At 38.0% G+C, this 22,505-nt stretch overlaps 1 protein-coding gene across 3 annotated transcripts in view; it reads right to left on the bottom strand.

Moving 5' to 3' along the window:
* TSGA10 (testis specific 10) overlaps window positions 1–22,505 on the bottom strand; it is a 454,368-nt gene that overhangs the window by 202,466 nt on the left and 229,397 nt on the right. For all 3 annotated transcript variants that reach the window (XM_086933298.1, XM_086933297.1, XM_086933299.1), the window contains exon 11: window positions 6,017–6,171. In XM_086933298.1, the coding sequence (XP_086789424.1) occupies window positions 6,017–6,171 (155 nt within the window). The remainder of the gene's footprint in view (window positions 1–6,016; window positions 6,172–22,505) is intronic.

Here is a 22,505-nt window from a genome sequence, read left to right as displayed (position 1 = left end):
ATAAATGCCAGCTGATCAGAGTGCATTGTAAGAATGTTATTTTATTTCATTAGTTGTGCTGTCATTTAATGATTTTTTAAGATACTTTGTGATTCTGTTGATGCTCCAATGTGTGATTTGTCTGTATTAAATGTCTTAAATGTGCTTCAAATCATGGATCTTCATCATTTCTTCACTTACTGATGTGTTTGTGCCTATAAGCTGTCCCCACTAAACTGCATGCTGTGTGCCCCGCGCTTTATTGTGGAGCAATGGAGGAAACAGCTACTTGGAAATACTGATATAAACAGAGTAACACTCCTTATAATGTTTTTATTTTTCTCAAACACAAGTGTTTGCATGCATACATCAGACAACAGAAAAATACTGTCACAAGACAGAGGAAGAGGAATACTAGCAATAACTTTCAAAAAATATCCAGTCTGGTACATCTTGTCACAGGTTACACTGTGTGATAGCACACATAAAAACTTACACGAGTCTATATGAATTCTGTAGGTCAAAAATGTCAGGCGATTAAGTAGGAATCCACAGTTGTAATAGATACATTGGTGTAAAGTGATCCATCACGTTTAGCGATGTCCACTGTTGGGTATCCCCATCCTCACATAGTTCTGCCATTTCACACTGCAGCACTACAAGCCCCAAGATACCACTGCCTTGTCGTTTTTCTTTTTTACATGTTTCAAAAGAGTCTAAACAAAGCCATCTTAGGAAGTATAGCATCAGTGTCCACACCACCATACTTTACAGGACTTACTTCATGTCTCCAATCCCAAAATTCAAAATTTATATTTCTCAGGACATGAGGGAGAACAGTGTGAGTTTTAGATGAGTATTCCAAGGTATTATAAGTCACCTTAAGCCTCACAAAAGGGAAAGTTGAGAGAATAATCAATGACTTTCTCCAAGACGTGTTTCTATGTATGAAAGAGATACACTGGAGAAGGACATCAGACTAAAGACAAAAACAAGTAGGCGAGTGGGCCGCGATCTGAATATAGAGGAACGTGTTGGCCTACAATATTTGTCAACAACCTATCTACAGGTAACTGGAAACAGAAACTGTCCAACAACACAATTGCAGTGACTGCATTCTAAAGTCAGCAGCAAAGAAGACTGGGTGGAAAATCAAGCTGACATGGGAAACTCCAACATGGCTGGCAGAAGAAAGAAGAAGGCAGCCATACCACAGTGCTGCAGGAAATAGGAGTAATTAATTGTAATCTCTGAACTGGAAGATATTCATATCCTGAAGTCAGAGAACCCATACTAACCCTTGTCATAGTCGGAGTTCCATAAAAAGTAATTATTTTCTAACTTTCTCCCATCTGTAGCTAGGGTATTTATGTTTCTGGACAGACAACATTTCCTGGAGCTAGTCATTTATGCTTTACTCCAGTTGCATAAAGAGATGAACAGTGAGGTGTGCAGCCCCTCTGATTACCCTTATGCATTTGTTCCACTGCCTCATTATGTCTGGCTTCACATTGAAGCTGCCGACAGATCTAGTGTGATCAACAAAAAAAAGATCTTTCAGAGCACCAGTGAAAGCGGGGTTTATGCTCCACAAACATGTTTGATCCCCTGAGTACAGGATTTGATTGTGCCAAAGTTGTGTGCTTCCAATGAAATAAGGGTTTATAGTGCACTTTTTGGTTTGTGGCACAACGTATACTCAGTACAACAGGACAAAGTTGACTATGGTGGTAAGCCAATCAGCATGGCTATAGGCCTGATCTGTTTAATAAGAAATGTTACAATAAGGGCTGTAGTCAAGATACATTTGTTGTGAAAAGCATATGTTGACATCAATCCATTTAAGGATGGGTTGTTACTATTCTGTATGTAAGCCTGCAGAGAAGGATTTTGTTACATGGAATCTCAAACATTACGTTAGTAAACAATGTATTTGTTGTTGGTTATCCCCTGTGGCAACACATGGGTATAGAAGATTTGCTTTGTGAGAATCCTTGTTAGGCCCTCTTAGAAGAAACAGGATTTTGCTTAACCATCTTTATTTTTGTATGCCTTTGGAATGTTATAACTGTAGGCCTGATGGTTGCTTTTAGGATGAAATCTGTTTTTTTGATTTTTAGACAAACGTTAATACAACATTCATCCCAACTACCTTCAGAGGCCAGTGGGCAACCATAAAAGTTACAATAACTAGGAGGTTGGCAGATGGGGAGGGGACAGGAGGAAAAAAGGGAGAAACAGAGAGAGAGAGGACAACAGGGAAAAAGGAAGGCAAACTTTATTGACAGCTCAGTGCAGATTAAGCCATAAAAAGCCATAAAATAACTAGCAATGAAAATGGCAAGACAAATGAGAAAGACCATCGCTAGCACATCAACAAGTATTATGGTCTAGGTGGGTAAGGCCAAGGACTCGTGAATAGGTTGGGGAAGTTAGCTCCCTGAACTCAACGGACAAAAAGCTGATGCAAGGCCCCCGGGTTCTGTCAAAGGGCATTAGTGCACTGGATATTGCTGCTGTTAATTTCTCCATCCTTGAAGGTCCCACAGCTTATAGAGACAGTCTAATCGTGACAACATCAAGTATGAGGCCCAGTGGACCAAAAGGACCTGCTTGGCAGCCCCAAGCACTAATGAGATAGCCCGTCCCTTCAATTACTTTAGGGGTATGTCTGGGGATTCGGAAGTCCTAAAAGGATGTAACCAGGGAATCTGGAGAGGTCTGTGTTTAAGATCTCATTAATATCCGCAAAAACTATTGTATCTTAGGGCATTTCCAAAGACAATGGGTAAGTGTGGCAGTTTGTCCTCAGTGTCTCCAACAGGTTCCCTTCCCGCCCTGTTACTACTTAGCCACCCTCACTAGCGTGTAGTACCAATATTGGACAATCTTGAGCATCATTTCCTTACATGACACACTGCACGCAGAGATGTGTACCCTGTGCAAATTCCACCCCATTCCTTGGCCGAGAAGGTATGGTCACTTTCGTGCTCCCAGTTTTGCTGCACTGGTGACTTAGATGGTACGAGTAAGGTGTTTAGAAATGTATATATATCAGAGAGTATGCGTTTATCTGATATGCAGGTGAGGAGCCATTTTGCAAAGGCAGTCAAGGATCGGCTTGCATGGAGGTGAAGGTGAGGCTGTAGGAGCCAGTGTTGAAGGCAATGTATTGCCACTGTAGTGTCGTTCCTATATTTCTAATAGGCTCTGCACATTGGAATAGTGCATCCTGTAGTTTAGACGTAGGACTGAAGTCATCTAGGTCTCTACCGAACATACTTAACTTAATTATGTGTGTGCCAGCTAGCTCAGAGGTCACTAGAAACTTTCTCGAATGAACAAGAAGGGATTAGTTTCTGACAACCGCTTAAAACATGACAACTTTGTTTCCCAAGAATAAGAAATCAATCTCTAGAGTCGCGGAAACAATAGATTGTTATTTCACTCAGTCAATCGTGCTTAGTTTCACCAGAGGTGCAGAGAAATAGAGAGACGGGTGATTTCAATAAAAGGGTTTTTATTGAACAGTCTTCTTTCTCAAGCATAAGAAATGAACTGCTAGAATCGCAATACTTAGCATGAAGAAAAGTGCGTACAGTAAAAAGAGTATTACAAAATAACATTGTAATAGCATGATATGGTTTCTAAGCCATAGAATACCTAAAATGCATAAAATACATACAGTGACAAATAATGACTAAAAGTACTCAACTAGTGCTTCTAAAATACACCTACCCCGGTGTACCTAACCTAGGTCTAGTACAAGGGAGGAAGTAAGTGAGGTGTAGCTGAAGTTTAGTATTCTTTTGCCAAGACTCTATTCCAAGAATTCTGTTAGGGTCTAATCAGCTCCGTACCTTGGTTTTAGAATGTAGGAGGTCTTGTATCTCTCTCTCAGGACTCAATTTCCCAGCAACCCGCAAGGGTATCCTGGAAACACTGGAGCTGGATTTCTCAGCTGGAGTAAGTACAGCTTCTCTCAGTGCGTCAGCTGGTGTGTCGGCTTCCTTCGGCACTTGCTGCAGCAGGGCGTCAGGCAAGTAGATAGTCAAACTGCTCCAAACCACCGTGTGTTTGTTTGGACAAGTGGGGGCATATTTATACCTTGAAGGTGCCGAGTTTGACGTAAGATTGGACACAATAACGTCATTAGAGACTTGATTCTCTGAAAACTCCATGATTTCTCAGATAAATTAATATTCTTACAGGGGGAAGTCCCTGACTGCTGAAGGCAGGTTTTCCAAGAAATCGTTGTAGATTTTCAGAACCAGTGGAAGTAGCCAAGCGTTATTAGGACTACTTGAGCTATGTCTTAATATGGTTGTGATTTCTACGCCTATATTAGGATACAATATTTTATACCTCTATAAGGGCATGAATCGGGAAGATTACACTAGGGTCCTAAAACGCTATACAACACCACCAAGCATTCAATGGGAGGAATTGATAGATTGGAATTGTTCAAATTCCATAATCCGGTCTACCTCAAAAAAATCACCCAATCTTTTGCAGTTGGCATCTTGACACATCCCAAAGGAGGATCACTGTACAGTGGGCGGAAAGTCAGGGTATCCAATAAATGAGGTCAGTGGCGAGACATGAGTGGAGAGTTTGCACAGGACTTGTACCATGTACCAGACTCCCACTGTGGTCCAGTTACTGGGGATACATAGACTCCTAGAGGGCGAGACAGAGTCTAGGCAGCCATGGTATTTTTCAGATGTGTATGTCAGCCACAGCTTGGTCAATGAAGCATCAATGTTTCTTCATGCACTGCTGAGACCACTCCACTATGTAGCAGAGTTGTACAGCAATGACTAACACCTCCTATCGATCCATAAGGAAGCAGCTATATGCTATCGAAGTGTCAAAAATCGGATAATTTAACACATATAAGTCTGATGCTGGCTTATATGTGCATGTAGAGTACAACTTGGTTTGTGTGACAAATATGTTAAGTTTTGCGATATGGGAATGCTGACTAATGTGAGTTAGTCTAACTTGTGATCAGTGACACTTGGAACTGGGGCAAAGCAAATGTTTAACTCTGCGCTAGAGCTAATGTATATAGGTCATCAGCAAATATTCAAACGATTCTAATATGTCTCACCAAGCTGCCTGAATTACTGCAATAATGAGTATGAAATGCTATAACACCCGTACATTTCTGAAGGAAGTCTGTAAAAAGTACTTTAGTAGTGATTTAAACACTTTGTTCCAAAATATTGCCATTGTAACATGAACATCTCTCCCTAGGTACCAACATTTGGTCAAAGTGTCTTGGTTTGTGAATTCCTGTAGCAATCATACCTATGGCACTCCGGCTGAAGTGTGCCTGTAACACTTTGGGAAAATCCAGTTGATAATTTATAAACGGTTTCTACTGTATTTGTAGCAAATTCATTTTGGACACTGAGTTATGTGCACTCAGTAGAGAAACAGGACTCTGATGGTTAGATACAAATAATCACCTAGCCAAAAGGCTCCAAAAGCCATTTCCAAAACATAACTGGAATCCACGCCATGGCAGTTTTGAATTCAAAAACATATATGCTAAAAGCCTAGATCTGACAGAACCCGCAAGCTGATACTCACCAGGCATTTTTACACAGAAATCTACCTCTAACATCAGACAATTGACATTTCTGAAATCCTTAAAACTTTAAGAAAAGTAGTAGTTTTAGAATTAAACCGGACAATTCTGATTTTTTTGGTTCACTAATCATCACTTTTGGCCATCTGTCTATTCTACATCAATGGAAAGTGTGTGATATGGCTTCCATAATAGCATCATCTCTAATAAACAATTTGTACACAAATAGATAATGGATACTTATATCTTATCAGTGCTTCTAGTGAGATTTGTTAAGTGGCAGTGCCTTACAGACCAGGCCATGCCCCCTCTACATAACAAGGTGGAACAGTTTTGCAAACACAAGACTGATAGTAAGGCATCAGCAAATTTCTATGAAAAACAATGTTAATCAGCCAGAAATATTGTATAACTTCATTGAGTTTACAGGGCAACACCTACTTTGATCATAAGGCTGTCTTCAAGGGCAGCAATCTTCTCTGTTTTGTCATCCATACTAAAAACTAAAGAGTCCTTTTCCTTGTGCAGCTCAGAGATGGTTGTTCTGAGAAGAGCGATATCGTCAAGTTGGGAAATATTCTGGCTTGTAAGTTCACCTGTAGAGAAAAGGTAAAATAATGTTTATATCATCACAAAAAGAAAATGTTAAGAGTGTGATTTAGAAGACGGGGAAAATAAATTGTTAAAAAAAAGTTGTTTAACAATCTTCGACTCTCAAGGTAAAATCCTCCCAATTCAGAACTCAGATGATGAGTAAATCCCTCTTGATCGATCATTGGATCCATAGAGTTGTAGAAGTAACTTTGCCAAAAACAGTGAGGGAACAACCGCTAAATCTAGAATCAATCATCTGCCACCCATATCCAGCAGAAATGCCTCCACTGGACGAAAGGGTGGTTGAATTTCCCCAAAATATGCTGGATAACAAAACACTTCTCTGCAAGTTTGGGAAACTAAATATGTGGGCACCTACAATGTACCCCCATTTTGAAGACATATTTAAAGCAGCCACAACTGATGGCTGAAATTCTGCCACCGAAGAAAGGCATTGTATTGTATAGTAACTGTATTTATATAATACTTACCACCACCACCCCTGACGAGGTGTTGAAGCACTTTTTTGGCAAGTAGCACACTACTATAGGAAATCTCAGGGTTTACGGTTAATCTAATTTTGTTCATTGGTATTTTCACACATAGTTGAAGTTAATAGGTTTTTGCTGTGTTATTAAGATGAGCCATGTCTTGAATTAAATCTAGGCTGTGATCCCAGAGATTCATTCTATTTAGATTAATTAGGCAGAAGATTAAAATATAGGTGCTTCACTGCTTAATTTGAACCAGTGTATGCTGGAGCTCGGCACTTAATTTTCAACACTGGCTCTTATGACAGTCCATCACCTGGTGGTGCTGTTCATCTTATTTTGAGGTGAGCACAACAACAGAGTGTTTATTAATTCAATATACATTAAAAAGGAATAATGCCTGCTGCTCGACCCTTCCTATAGCTTTGTTTGGCCTGCAATAGTCCGAATTGTCACACTTGTTGGAGTGTGATGGTTAGTAGCGGTGCTGGTACAGGCATTGGCAGCGCTGGCATGGGCAATGGGTGGTGCAAGCTGCAGTGGCCACATGAGAGGCGCCTTGGCACTTACATTTTTACAAATTAAAACACTCACTGGTGCTTAGTTAAAATAAATGTAAAAAAATCAAGTTCTATGTGAATATGTACATGAGAAGCGAATCGAGCAGAGGATTGGGATGCAGTAAGGAAATGCTATGTTCTGGGTGAATAGTGTCTACAGAGCTAGACAGGCATTCAATTTGACATTGAGTGGTTAATGAGGGGTAGTGCAGGTGGGAAAAGTAGGGGCAGGAGAAGCATTTGCTAGATGGATGTCGAGTTCATTTTCATGCAGGGACACACGAAGGATCAATGGTTGTTACATGCAGGAAGGTGCTGTATGTTGTAGCAATTTACGTAGTCCTTTTGACTGTCAATGATCTTAAGCTCCTTTCTTTGATAGATAATGTAGTAAGGTTAGTCCCATATGTCTTAACTTTGTATTTGGCGTCTTTGTGAAGTAAGATATATGTGATATATCCGATTGGCTAACCCTTGGATTTTTTAGCCCTTGGATTATTGACAAGTACAATTTGAGGAGTGGACCATCTTGTTTAGATCTCTCCATTATATTCATGTATGAAACAGAGGTTCAGTGACACGTCTCTCAAGTGATAGAATTGATCTAGAAAATAGTGCAGGGGCATATGCCAGTAGACAAAGAAGGCAACATTTGTATTGACACTAGTCTTTGTGGATAAATTCAAGCAGATGTTCTCTGATGGATCACATTGAAAATAACCACGTCTAAATAATTCTCTTGAAATCCAATTGATTCTCAGTGATTTGATTCTTTGCAGCTAGGGATTTCAGTAATTTAGCAGCCCAAACTGAGAGTTTCCTGCAACCAGCGGTTTTCTTCCTGAGATCTAGAATTATCAGCTGCGGCGCAAGCCTAGGAAGCAAGTTCCTTCGTGGGTGTTTGGTGGTTTTTGATTGAAGGAATTTAAATGTCTCATTTATTTCCCTGTCAGGATGCATAATAGCTTGTAATAAGAAATTCTTGCAATTGGAAACCAGTAGTGAGCTAATGGGACAGGAGAAATTTCAGTTCATATGTGTGCATGTAGAAGTAATGTTGCAATTGAGTTCTGAATTCATCACAGCCTTCTCATTGTTAAACATGGAATGCTGTGATATAGTCTATTAGCATAATCCAGTTTTGAGAGGCTGAATGAATCATCCACTTTTTGAGGAAATCCATAATTTGGAAACATGCATTCAAGTTTTTTATTTGTGTACAAAGTTGATTTAGATGGCTTGTCCACTTGAGGGGTCATGGGAAATTCAAAGGTCATAATAATGTTAAGATTCCATCCAGCTCTAGATGTTTTAGGATCATGACTTTCTACTCACATCTAGTCAATATTTCTGTTTTGAAGCAATTATTATTAGGTGATTTATAGCATTAATTGATAAAATATCTGCCAGGGGTTTGCCTCCAATCTAGTCTCCCTCTAAATGGCTTCTACAATAGCGGGCAAATCTGATTTGGAGGTGGAATCTACGAGCCTGGGTGAATAAATCGAAATGTGGGGCATTTTCTGCCACTGCACTGATAGAAAATTCCCTACAATATCAAACAAAATTTCTGCAGCTCAAAATATTGTCCAGGAGAGGATATGACTGTCTGTTTAATTTAAAGCTTTAATTAGTTCCACCATATACATCTTGGGTATCTGTTTAGGTTATAGCAATAAACCACCAACAAAGGTCAGACATCTGCTCCATTATGTGTATTCCACTCTCTACTTAAAGTTGGGGCTTACAACAAAAACGCTTTCCTCTTGCACTCTACCAGGATTCCTCATGAAGTTGGTTTAAGAAGGCTGTCATACTACTGTGCATCAAACTAGAAGGTGCTCTCATTAGTGACTAAAAATGTAATCAATACTCCACAACTGTTCCATCTAACCTCACCATATACGTGAACTTACACTCAAAAACATGAAAAAATGTAAATACTACAGAAGCTCAGAAAACAATATATGGTTTTAATTCTGCAAAATGATTAAAAATACTTCAAATCAAATACAAATATATAAAAACATAAACCACCTATCATAAAGACAAGGAAGATTGTTCTAAGACAAATATATACTATCTTCAAATATGTACACCTCTACTATATGTATCACTGGATGTCCATGATTTTTTAATTGATGACATAAGGGCATTCAGTGCCTGAAGATCAGGTCTTAATTTTTCGGCGACACGTTACAGTGGAGTTGACTTATATATTCTACCTTCTTCAGGACTAATACATGAATATAGCTTCCATACATAAAAAGCCCTAAAGGATATATGGATTATGGGTTACTTTTTATGAAAAGTTTTGGGTAAATTCATTGATTGTGCCAAAGGTATTAAGATAACAAAAAAATGCCTTTTTAATGGAAACTCTGACTTAACCCTAATTTTAAAGGTGCTATTTCCGCCTCTGTAATATATATATATATATATATATATATATATATATATATATATATATATATATATATATATATATATATTACCTACTGGCGGTCGCCAGTAGGTATATATAGTTAGGATTTTTTCCCTATGGGATTTCTGAAAATTCTATGTCTAATAACTTTGGCGTTTGTGGACGGAATCGGCTGAAATTGTCAGGAAAATGGCACATTTTGTTTCTGAGCAGCCCCTGAAAATTTGGGGGGGTTTCGTCAAGGGGGGGCTGAGAAAAAAGGGGGGTCCCAAAACGCGTTTTTCCCATGTTAATTTCCATAGGGCGGTTGGCCTCACTTTTAGCTCGAACGGCTGAATGGATTTGCACGAAACTTGGCAAAATTGTAGGGACTGTTAGCCCGATGTGCCTTTGCTAGGTCTCAATATATGTGCTTCAGTGGATTTTGAGAAATTAACGTTTAAATCAAGATATATATCTGTAACAGCGCTCCGGGCAGCGATCCGGTTCGCGTACTTTTCGCTTATCGGAACTTTGCGATGCGAAGCTGATTGGCTCTCCGGTGTCTGTCAACATTCTAAACAGTCCGGTGCGGCCGCCATCTTGTCTCTCGGTAGGATCGAGAGATAAGAGGAGGCCAAAACAAAGGGGGAAATTTCCATAAGGGGGCCTAGTAGATCCTCCCTGACCGCCTAGGTTTTATGTGGAGGTTGTAAAAGGTTTCTGCAGGGGGAAAAAAAATAAATTATTTATGCGTGGTGAGCTCCTAGTACGCGAACCGGGTAGCGCTCTGGGCAGCGTACTATAAGGATAAAAGAATGATAGATTTTTTTAATACTGTATGTTAAATATTTGTTGGTTTTTTTTGTTTTCTTTATTTATTTATTTTTTTTATTATGATTGTGTTTCATACTTTATTAAATTTTCTAACATTTCATTGTCAGAAATGTCAATTTATTATAGGGTGTAATTGTTTTTCATTTTGAAGCAGGTTGTCTACTGCTTCAACACATTGTAGAAGTTCGTGGTCTCTACTGTCATCCATAAAGTCATCAAGTTTGTCTTGGCTGCTCTCCTTCAGTTCAATCGAAAATGAAACTTGTTGTTCGCTTTCCATTTTGCCTGAAATTTTGAATAAAAAAATATATATTAGTAGAGATTGGGCACTGTTGGGATTAATTTTAGATAGGTAGTTTTTATCAGTGAATTTTTCTTTTGGCAGTGTATAGTATCAGAGTGGAAATAGGACTATAAAAAAGTGTATGTAATTTAACGAAGAGAAGCCTAACTCCATTCCTAACTATAACAGAGAAGTCTATCTAAATCCATAACTACTACAGAGGGATAGTGTATATGTATCAGAAAAAGTCTACCATATCAAGTTATAGTGTTCAATATACTTCATTTTTAAAAATAACAACTTACCTTCAGAAACAAGTTGAAGTCTTAGGTAAGTATTGAAATGTGATGTACAACAAGAAGTAGCAGTCAAAATGGCTGTGTTTTCTTCTCTTCCTTTATATATATTCAGGTATATAACCAATCAAATATCAGGTAATAAAAGTAGAAAATGAAAGTAAGATTTTTATTGGTTGTCAATTCCAACACTTCAGATGTGTTTTGTGAAGTAATTTACCTCAAGGTATTTAGAGAGGTCTACAGGCTTAATGGCTAAATGGAATTTCAATCAAATTTGTGAAAATGAAAGGGATTGTTATGTAGTATGAGTTAATCTATATTTGGTGAGAGTGTCTCCAGTCCTTTTTCTTTGAATTACTTTCTCACCTTTTCTTTGGGCCGCTTCCCGGGAAGCAGTTTAGTCCGCGAACTAGAAGCGTAACGGGAGTCCACCATTTTGTGTTTCGGTCGAATTAACATATAAAATGGAGGTTAAATAATGTTCAGAAAGGGTAGAAGGGGACACGGTACAAGTATTTTGACCCCCCAGGTTTTCTGAGGGTGGCTGAGGAGGACCATATGTGCGGAGAAAAAACATTTTTAAAATAATTTTGGGTGGTTAGCTTCCAGTTCGCGTACCGGGTAGCGCTCTTTGAGCGTAGTTTGTTGAAAATTACAGAAATAAGTTAGAGAAAAGTATTAATTGTGAGTGATCAGATGAAGGGTAGCTCTGAGAAGAGCTTTTGGGTTTATGTTCCATTTAGGTACTTATAAGTAGGTACCAATGCACAGTCTTAAATTCAGAATGAAAATTCTGTTGCCCTCATCTGAGAAGTGAACTCCATCTCCTCTGTAGATATCTTGCATGTAGTAACGCAAGTTATTATTGTACAGGGAGCCCATTCCATGGTCTCTCATGAAAGCTGAAACAGATTTGTTTACATGCTTCCTCGCTTTCTCAATTTGTGGACCAAATTGGTTGGACCACCTCCATTTCTGTCTTTGGCATATATTGGAATATACCAAGGCAGTTTGAGGAAAAAGTGCCATTAATTGCTCAAAGGTGTCCTTTAAAAGCATTTCCAGACCAACCCCAGTCATAGTGCCTAAATCATTTCCTCCACAGTGCACTATTAAGAGGTCAGGTTTTGGCAAATGCATAAAGGTTTTCACCAATGGTATCAATTGGTGACATTTTAATCCTCTTTGGCCCAACCATTTAATTTCCACATCCTGTAAATTGAGGTTGTGTAAATTTCTGTTGTCAGCATACCTTTGAGCCCAGTGGATGTAACTATGTCCAACAATCCAGACGTTAAACATGGTGGGAGAAGGTTGTGCTGCAGTCAGATGAAGTGTGGTAATGAAAGGGCAGTTGAAACAGTAGGAGTTTGTAAAGAAAAAAAACTGTGGATTTCCAATGCTAATTATTCATTAGCAGTGATTGGCGCATTTCCATTTCTGAAAACAGAAAGTTAGGGTGCATGGATGTGTTCTTGAAACATGTAATTTCAATGGTCAAGGAAGAAACTTTTAATGAAAGATTGCACTGGATACGCAGGTGCACTGAGAGTTCAGAGTTCAATTGAAACATTGTTGTGTGAACTTGCAAACATGAGAGGTCTTTCAGGAGGTCGTTGCTAAGCAAAAAAAGGCAGAGAGGGCAGAGGGGGGGAAGGGTTTTGATTTGAAAAAAGTGAGGGAAGAGTTATGATTGGCTAATATGAGAGATATGTGAAATGAATATCTGTATTTCTGTGCTTTCAATAGCTGCAGCCTCTGGAGTGCATCCTTTTTCTTCTGCTGAAGACAATTTGGTGTATTTCTGAGACTGTTTTCAAAACTCAAAAAGTATTTGCTAAGGTGAGAAAAGATTTATTTATTTTAGATATAGAATAGAATGATTTAAGGAGAAAATGATGAAGAAAGCTGTGTTTTTAAAACTGTGGCTTTGTCTATAGTGATATAGAAATAGATTTTGTTACTTTGAGAAATTGTATTTGCATATTCGGTGTAGGATTCTGGCATGTAGTAACTCAAGGTATTGTTGTATATGAAGCGCATTCCATGGCCTTTTATGTAAGCTGAAACAGATATGTTGTTTTTAAAAACCATTTTGAAAACAATTAAATTTTGGATATGTATTGTTAGAGTTTCATAGGTTGTTTTGGGTCATATTTATAAGGCATTTGAGTGTCTTTGATGTTATTTTTTCATTTTTAAATGGAAAGCATTCCTCATGGGGCAAGTGTCTTGTAAATACGTTCTCACCTGCGCTTGGCAAATTTAGATTTTGATTATGGGAGTTACATAGCCATGTTAATAATGTCGGAAAAATGGTGCTAGGGTATTCCAGAAAACGCTTTCGTGTGTCTCAAGGACATTTTCAGTCATTTCCTCTTGAATGCAGGTATACAATTGATTTATATGCTGTGTTTAAAAACGATTCTTTTCTATGATGATATGTTTTCTCTTTTAAATGGAAAGCGTTCCTCATGGGGCTCTGAGCAGTATTTAGTCATGTTATTCAATGGGTGGTGGATAACATGGCTAAGAGCATTTGCTGAATAATGCATGAATATCGTTGACTTTTCAGCGTTATTCATGCATTGCGACCGTTTTTTTTCGCATTTGCGAGCAGTTCTTAGCCATGTTATCCAATAGGAGGTGGATAACATGGCTAAGAGCATTTGCAGGATAATGCATGAATATCGCTGACTTTTCAGCGTGATATTCATGCATTGCTACCGCTTTTTATCGCTAAGGAGAAAATGATGAAGAAAGCTGTGTTTTTAAATTGTGGCTTTGTCTGTAGTGATATAGAAATAGATTTTAGTGTACAGGTTTGATAATATTTCCCTACATTCGCAGGGCTAGGTGATAGGCTGAGACCAGCCTGGCATGTAAAATGGCTGCCGTGCACGACAAAATTGTGGCATTGTAAAAAAGGCAAATTGGCGCAGACATTGTGTCTCAATAAGGATTCATTTATAACAATGTGGTATTTTATCAAGCCTGTGCGCTTCAATTATCGCCGCTTTATCAGCCGAAAACGACCGATAAAGCGGCGATAATGGGCTTGATAATATGCTCTATGGATTTCCAATCGAAGTACATGCTAGATGTGAAGACATCTAAAATGGGCTTCGATTGGAATTTCACAGAGTATATTATCAAGCCCATTGTCGCCGCTTTATCGGCGATAATTTTAGCGCACAGGCTTGATAATATATCTCAAAAGATTTTATCGTACTGAGAAATTGGTGGTCAACAGTTCCTGATTTCCTTCGAATCGAACGTTAACAGACGTCACGCAGCAAAAATTTAAAAAAAGCTCACGCACAGCCGCTGGAACACATGTATCAACATATATGAGACTCCTCAGCCACTCTCAGAAAATATAAGGAAATAGGATACGTCTCCCGCACCTCCTTATTCCTAGTAATTTAATTAAAACGACGCACAAAATGGTGTATTCTCGTGCAGTTTGCGGACCAGTTCGGTGTTTGGGAAGCGGTTCTATCGTGAAAAATATATATTTTTTTATTTTCCTCAGGGGACCCTTTAAAAAATTCCAACAACATTCCTAGGGGGTCAACTGGGGTATACTTTGCCCCATTTTATTAAATTTCCCCTTCGTTTTTCACCTTTTCTTCTCTCTCGATCCTACCGAGAGATAAGATGGCGGCCGCTCCGGACTGTTTAGAATGTTGACAGACACTGGGGACCCAAGCAGCTTTGCATTGCTAAGTTCCTTTTTCTCAGGTGGGAGCGTATTTACAAGAAACTTGCACCATGAAGAACGCTTTCCATTTAAAAAAGAAAAATAACATCATACTCAGTCATATGCCTTGATTTGCTATGTTAAATAATAAGAAGGGCATTAAGTTTTTGATGACTGTTATTCATTTACTGTTTGGTAATAGTGGTTATTAAAATTTTTTATTATATTTTTCAACAGATTCAACTGCAGATTCTTTCATAGTTTGGAAAATGCCTACCAAAAATAGAATTATAAAGGCTCGAAAACGTCAAAGACAGCACGGTGATGTTTTATTGCAGCAGTCCTCTTCCCTAAATACTTATCAAAACACCAAGAAAGCTCCGGGTAAGAGCACCAAGTCTTTCTTAAAAAATATTTGTAGTAAAAAAAGTATTTCTCGCCCAAATGTTTCAGTTCAGAAAAAGAAGAGTAATTTAAATGGAAAGAAAAGACCCATGAAAAATGTTACTGGTAGAGGAAGAGATAACTCTGTGCATGATAGTAGAAGGAAAGAACAGTTTAGGGACATTCGACAACGAATGTTCCGTAATCGGATAATAGTTAATTTATTAAGAAATATTAAGAAATGCAAACAGAAAGCGGCATTTTATAAGAAGAAGAAAAATGTCGAGAAAATTATTGATCATGCTTTTGAAATTAAGCGAAAGTTGTTTATTTTGGTAATCAATAGAATTAGGAAACTAAGCAAGGTAATTTCTGATTTTAAAACAAACAGTAGATGGAAGAGAGTAGTAAATCGTAGCAACTTTTGTGAAGTTTTTTCCGGAGAATGGATGCATAGTTCAAGTTCTGAGGCATTTTTTAATGAGGAGAGTTATTTTCAGGATAATGATTTGGTGCATGCAGTTGACATCAGTGGTCGAGCTTATGAAGTGAAGGATGGTTGTCCAGTTGAAAAAGAAAAACTTGTGACAACAGAGACAGAAGAGGCGCTAAGTGATGAGGTTTTAGGAAGACGTCCTAAGGCTCCTGTGTACATTTGGAAGTGTAGTTCTATTTGCAGTGTGCGACAGGTTTCCATCAATTTGCTTTGTGATTTTATACGGACATTTAATAAGAAAAGTTTGAAGCAGAAAATGAAGTTGTTGCAAGATTTAGATCCTTGCAGAGTGAGACAAATAACAGGTTTGCGTGGTCATTCACTGGCTTGTCTTTCCAGGAGAGTATGCCAGAGTGTTTTTCATCATTTCAGGATGCTAGCAGTGCATCATAATAAAGTGAGAAAATTAGTGAGAATGTTGTATTATGCAAAGAGTCCAGCAATTATGCTTAAACAATTATGTGCTGCTCTTTTGCATGGTTCTGAAATAGATGTGAAGAATATTTGTGAAGAAATTGAGTTTTGTTACTTTAGTAGTAAAGATGAGAATGTTCAAATTGACCCTGAAGTAGAGAGTAATGTGGAAGATAATGTACAGGTTTACAGTACAGATAATTTTCAGAAGGAAATTGCCACGTTTCAGATGAAATCAAGTGAGAGGCCTAATTTCACTTGTGTTTGTTGTCGACGTACTTATTATAAGAATCAGACTAAGGTAGTGGATTTATATGCAAAAAGTGAAAGGGAAAATAATAGTGAATGGAAGGATTTTGCCACATACTTGATGGTAGAAAATTATTTTGATTTGGGATCGGATCAACGTGTGTGTACTTATTGTTGTAATAAATTAAACCAAAACCAGATGCCTGCTAGGGCAGTTCATAATAATCTTGAATTGGTTGAGATTCCTTCTGAATTGAAGGATTTAAATACTTATGAATCTATTTTGATTCAAAGTATTCATCCCTTTCAGGCTATTGTAAGAATGGAACCAAAGACAGGGAAGTTGCCTCCAGCAGATTTACAGAGAGGATTAAAGGGAAGAGTTGTTTATTTGCCTTTAGATTTGAATAAAAACATTAACACAATTGGAGTAGAAGAAGTGGAAGAGGAACCTCTGGTTATCTTGGTTAATGGGGTTCCGACAAAGAATAAGAAAATATGGCAAGATTTAGTGGATGTTAGGAAAGTCAAAAAGGCAACAGTGTATTTGAAGAAAAATAATAAGTATTATAAGAATGTGTATGTTGCAGAAGAGGAAGTAAGTGATGAAGAGGATAGCGATTTGTGTGCTGGGCAAATTGAGAAAGTAGAGGCCTCTAAAAGTGAAGAAATATATGAACATTATAGTGTTCATCCATTACATTCCAAGGAAGTCATGGGGAATGCTATTGAGTTGTTTCAAATGAAACAAGCCAAAGGGAGTCCCATTAGTGTTTGGGAGGAAAGTTTGGAAGCTCGGTGTTTCCCACAGCTATTTCCCACAGGTCGAGGAGGAAGATATGATGAGCGATCTCATCAAATTCCTGCGTCTGAATACCGGACTTTACGATTGTATGGAGAAGATCCTAGGTTTCGTCATTGCATTCCCTATTTGTTTCATCTCCTGTTTGAAAGCGATCTGTCTGGACTGTCATATGCAGTGAACCACATCTTGAAAAGTGGTATACAGATGCGAAATATCTCGGCAAGAGACTTTATGCATAAAGTTAATGTCCAAGATAGTATTTTGGATTCTCACTTAATTAATCTCATGGCGTGTCAGCGTGGTACTAATGAGTATTGGTATCGTCGTCATGGTGATTTAAAATGTATGCTGAGGAACTTAGGAACTCCGACATGGTTCCTCACTCTGAGCTGTGCCGAGTATGGCTGGGAAGACTTACTTGAATTTCTACGAGAAGCAAATGGAAATATTGAAAACATTGAATTGGATCCTGTGAATGTATGCAGGTACTTCAATCATAAATTTGAAGCTATGATGTCTTTCATCACAAATAAGAAGAATCCACCTCTTGGAGAGGTGTTGGATTTCTTTTGGAGAAAGGAGTACCAAGCAAGAGGTGCTCCTCATATACATATGTTGTTGTGGATCAAGGATGCTCCTAAATTTGGAACAGATCCCGATGACTTAGTGATGAATTTCATAGAACAGTATTCTACGTGTGCTGTTCCAAATGCAACGGAGAAGAAAAGCCTAAGAGAACAAGTTCTACGTTTCCAAAGCCATCGTTGTGGAAAGTACTGTCGTCGTAAATTCAGAAACAAGGACAAGTTCTACACCAAATGTCGTTTCAACTTTCCACGGCCGGTGATTTCTAAAGGAAAAGTGAACAGTTTGATGTCTTCACTACGACATAATGTGACGAGGAAATCACCCAAAAATACATACAATTTGAAAAGGAACGAAGAGTCCAAGTACATCAATGACTACAACCCAGTGATTTTGTCCATGTGGAATGCTAACATGGATATACAGTTTGTGGGTGACAACTGCATGGCTGTGGCTCGGTATGTGACATCTTACATCACCAAAAAAGAAAAGACAGAACTGAAGGATATGTGGGAGGACATATCCCATGAAAAGAGCCTCAGCAAGAAGTTGTATAGTTTCAGTCTGAAGATGTTGTCGCATCGAGAAATCGGAGCTTACGAATGTTCAGATCGATTGTCTTCAGCAAGTCTCTATGCCAAATCTAGGAGTATCGTTTGGGCGAGTCTTGGTCTTGCTGCAACGCGAAATCGAGTTCTAAAACCTGTCCGGGAAATTGAGTATTTGGCGGAAAAGGAGCCAAACAGTACCGACATTTTGAAGACCAACATGTTGGATACATATTATCCAAATCGAAGCAGTCACCTTGAGAATGTTTGTCTATATGAGGTTCTCCAAAATTATATATTCAAGAGGAACATCAAAGAAGATATTGAGAAAGGAGTGTATGCTGTAATTGGAAGTGAGGGATGCCTGGTCAAGCAAAGAAAATGCCAATTAGTAAACCATCGAAAATTGAGTGGTGAATCTCCAGAAAGAAAGGAGTTTTTCTATTTAGCACTTTTGCAACTTTTCAAGCCTTGGCGTGCAGAAGAGGAACTGCTTGGAGATTTCCTCTGTTACGAAGACTCTTTTAATGCAGCCAAGGAGTCCATAGAATGTCCTGCTTTTCCTAAATATCAAGAAATGCTAACTTTGGAAATTGAGCAGGAAGCAACGATTGCAGCCGAGATTGCCAGAGACAGTTCTCAGGACAGTCAGAGTTCTGTTTCATTGAGTCAAGATCCACTTGGAGGACCTATTATCGAAAATGAAGCTGCCACTGCTATGAATGAAGTGGAAAGAGCCATGGCACATGCTCAGGAGGATTTAGTTAACTTAGAAGACTTGGAAAAACAACTCAACGTTGAGCAGAGGAAAATATATGATGAAGTTACCAAGGAAATTGAGCACGGATTAAGTCATGAGAAGAAAGAGTGCTCATGTACGTCGTTGAAGCCTGTCCGACTGTACGTGAGTGGAGAAGCGGGAACTGGAAAGAGTTTCCTTATTAAAGCAATTTCTTGTTATTTGCAGGAAAGGACTAAGTCATCGCTGTCTTGTGTTGTCACCGCTCCTACTGGACTGGCAGCAAATAACATTAAAGGTATTACTTTGCATCGTCTACTGATGCTGCCGGTGGAGCATGACAACAAATTACAATACAACAAGTTATCTGGGGATGCTTGCTGTGAAGTTTCAAGAGTCTTGAGGAAAATGAAACTACTTATCATTGACGAAGTAAGCATGGTTTCCAATGTCATGCTTGCCTTTGTGCATTTGAGAATGCAAGAAGTACTTAAAACTGAATATGATGTGTTATTTGGTGGCAAACACATCATTGTTTTCGGAGATCTTCTGCAGCTGACACCAGTAAAAGGTCAACCTGTGTTCAAAATACTCACACATGAAGATACCAGGAAGTGCCTAGGGAGCATTGGCAACGTCAATATATGGTTAAACTTCAATTATGCAGAACTGCATGAAAATATGCGTCAGGCAAAGGATGAAGATTACAAGAATATTCTACAAGATATTAGAATTGGAAAAGTGACCGAGCATGGGAGAGAAGCTTTAAATGCACGATTACTGTCAAATTTATATCCCAAACAAGAGATTGAGCCTGAGAATATTTTTCAGAAAATTACTGAGAAGAAGTCCGGGATATGTCTCATGCCAACTCTTGCAGAATGTGCCATCTTCAACAATAAAATGTTGAATTTAGAAAAGCAAGAGATTGTGAAACTTGAAGCTATCGACAAATTAGAGCACATGGGATCAACAATTATTTTGTCAGACAATTTGAAATCAAAATTGGATTCATTAGAGAAGACTATATCTAAAACAGCGGGTTTTGAAAAGACTTTGAATGTGTGTTTAAATTGCCGAATCATTTTGAGAAGGAATTTACATGTAGAAAGAGGTCTAGTAAATGGATCAATGGGTAATGTTGTTGATTTGGAGAAATACAAAAATAGAGATGGAATCGAATTTTTAAGAATTAAATTTGATGGCATTGAGGAAGTACAGCAAATTGGTCGTTGTTCTGCTAGGTTTTTGCTTGTTAAAGACTTATATGTTCGCCGTAAACAGTTTCCTGTTTGCTTGGCATATGCGGTGACAATCCATAAATCGCAAGGTTTAAGTGTAGACTGTGCATTGGTGAATATTGGCAGTTCTGTGTTCAAGGAGGGTATGGCATATGTGGCATTGTCACGAGTTAGAACTTTATCGGGATTGTACTTGATTGACTGTGATGTCACAAACATTTGTGCGGATCTAGATTGTGTTAAGGAATACAATAGGTTAAGAAGAGAGTATGCGCCACATTTGCCTCAATATCCTTTGTTTGAGAAACGTGTGGTAGGCCAGAAACGTAGAAATATCAGTAATAGTAGGGAGGTTGTTGCAAAAAGACTAAAAGTCAATGAACCGAAAGTTGTTAGCAGAAAGAAAGTGGATTCTGTTGAAGATGTTGTCGGTTTTCAATTTGAAAACAGTTCTGGTGTCAACTGCTATGCAAATGTAGTGGTTAATGTTCTCTTTTCACTAGAGAGTTTAAAAGAACAGATTGTGTTCAATTCGGAGCAAAGTTTATGCTGCTTGTTGAATTCTGTGTTAGAGAAATGTAGCACTGATCGAACAAAAGTAGAAAGTGTGTCTGAAGTTCGTTATCTGTTAGATGAATGTTCAGGTCAAACAGACTTCTCTGAAAATAATCAGCAAGATTGTCAGGAGTTTTTAATGTATATGCTTGATGTATTGCAAGATGAGGGTGTAGATGTAGATCACCTGTTTGGGCTTTCTTATCAATGGCAGCATGACTGCGAGAACTGTATGGTATCAAGTACTACTAGTGTAGACTCAGAAAGATTTATATATTTAACTTTGCCAGACAGTAAATCAGTCTCCTTTAATAAGCTAGTAAATGCAGCGGATCACAACATGGAGTGTAGCCAATGTAAATGTGATATGATGTCAACATTATTTATACGTAGATATAGCCAGTATGTCATTTTAATGATCCAACGATGTAGGCCTGATGGATCAAAATTGTCAACTTTAATAAAAAATTTTGTGGCTTCTCAGCTGTCAATATCAGGGAGGACTTTTGTAACTGTAGCAATTATCTATCATGAAGGTCCATCAACAACATCAGGACATTATACAGCTTACTTAAAGTCTGGAAACGGCTGGTCATTCTGTAATGATTCCGTTGTAACTTTCAAAAAAAAATTGCCGTTTGACCTTAAAAATTCTTACCTGGTGTTTTTAAAACCAAAATTTTAAGTAGAGGGAATGTAAGTCTGCAATGCTGTCTAGATTAAAAATCCAACTATATAAACCTGATGCAAGTAGGTCTGCTTCATAGTAAGCAGTATCAGTGTCATAGGAAAAGGAGAACATGAGTGACAAAGAAGAGTAAGATATTAGTAGTCCAGGATTGTGAAAATAATCTCAAATATTTTATTTTTGAAAGTTGCGTAAATAGAAAATGTCGGGATTTGATTGGAAGAAATATAAGACTTGCGAATCGCGGCAACATGATTTGGCCTAGTGGAAACATGTGATAGAATGAGAGAAGTTTTTTTTTCTATGTAACATATTTTACGTATCGATGGAGGTTTTCTTTCAGAAAGTGGCGGGCTGAAAATATTTATAGCACAACAGAGTGGATGCTGTTTATAGGAGATCATTCGACGTCATTGAAAGTAAGTCAATTTTAAGGAGTTTTGAAATCAGATTTCTTAGGTTGTATGGGTTTTTTAAACACAGTCATTTTGATTGTGTTTTTTTTTCCCCGCTGTTATATGATGAATACCTTCAAGTCACTGATTTAAGTGAAATTTGATACATTCTGAGAACAGCAAAAATAAACCATTTAACATGTATAATTAATGTTATGGTTTTTGTACTTATGATATACATTTAGAAATGTGAGGTACATATAGGTAAGCTGAGTCTTCTGTAAGTGTCAATTTTAATGCTTACAGTGCTGTACTTCTGGGTACTGTTTTTTTTAAAAAAAAGAAAAGAGGCCTCACCTCAAAGAAAGCTCTTGAAAGCACACATCTTATTTGCATCCTAAAATAATCATTTTAAATGTTAGACACAATTTTATGATGGTTTCACATCTCTTTTGCGCTGTTATGGCATCACTATTGTGAGACATAAGCAATGCAAAAGAAGCATCATATTTCAAAATAGGCCTCATTTCATCAGCATGAAGATACTGTTTGTTGAAAATAAATATATTTAGGATTGTGTAGGGGTCGTAGAGAAGTAGAGGTTTATATAAGTGTCAAAGTTGTTTAAAAAGTGTTTCTTCTTGAACCTTTTCCCTTCTT

This window comes from Lissotriton vulgaris, chromosome 8, assembly GCF_964263255.1.
Source record: "Lissotriton vulgaris chromosome 8, aLisVul1.2, whole genome shotgun sequence".
NCBI classification, from domain to species: Eukaryota; Metazoa; Chordata; class Amphibia; order Caudata; family Salamandridae; genus Lissotriton; species Lissotriton vulgaris.
Note: the sequence above shows the minus strand (reverse complement) of the source record. Positions and strands in the feature narration are given on the sequence as shown.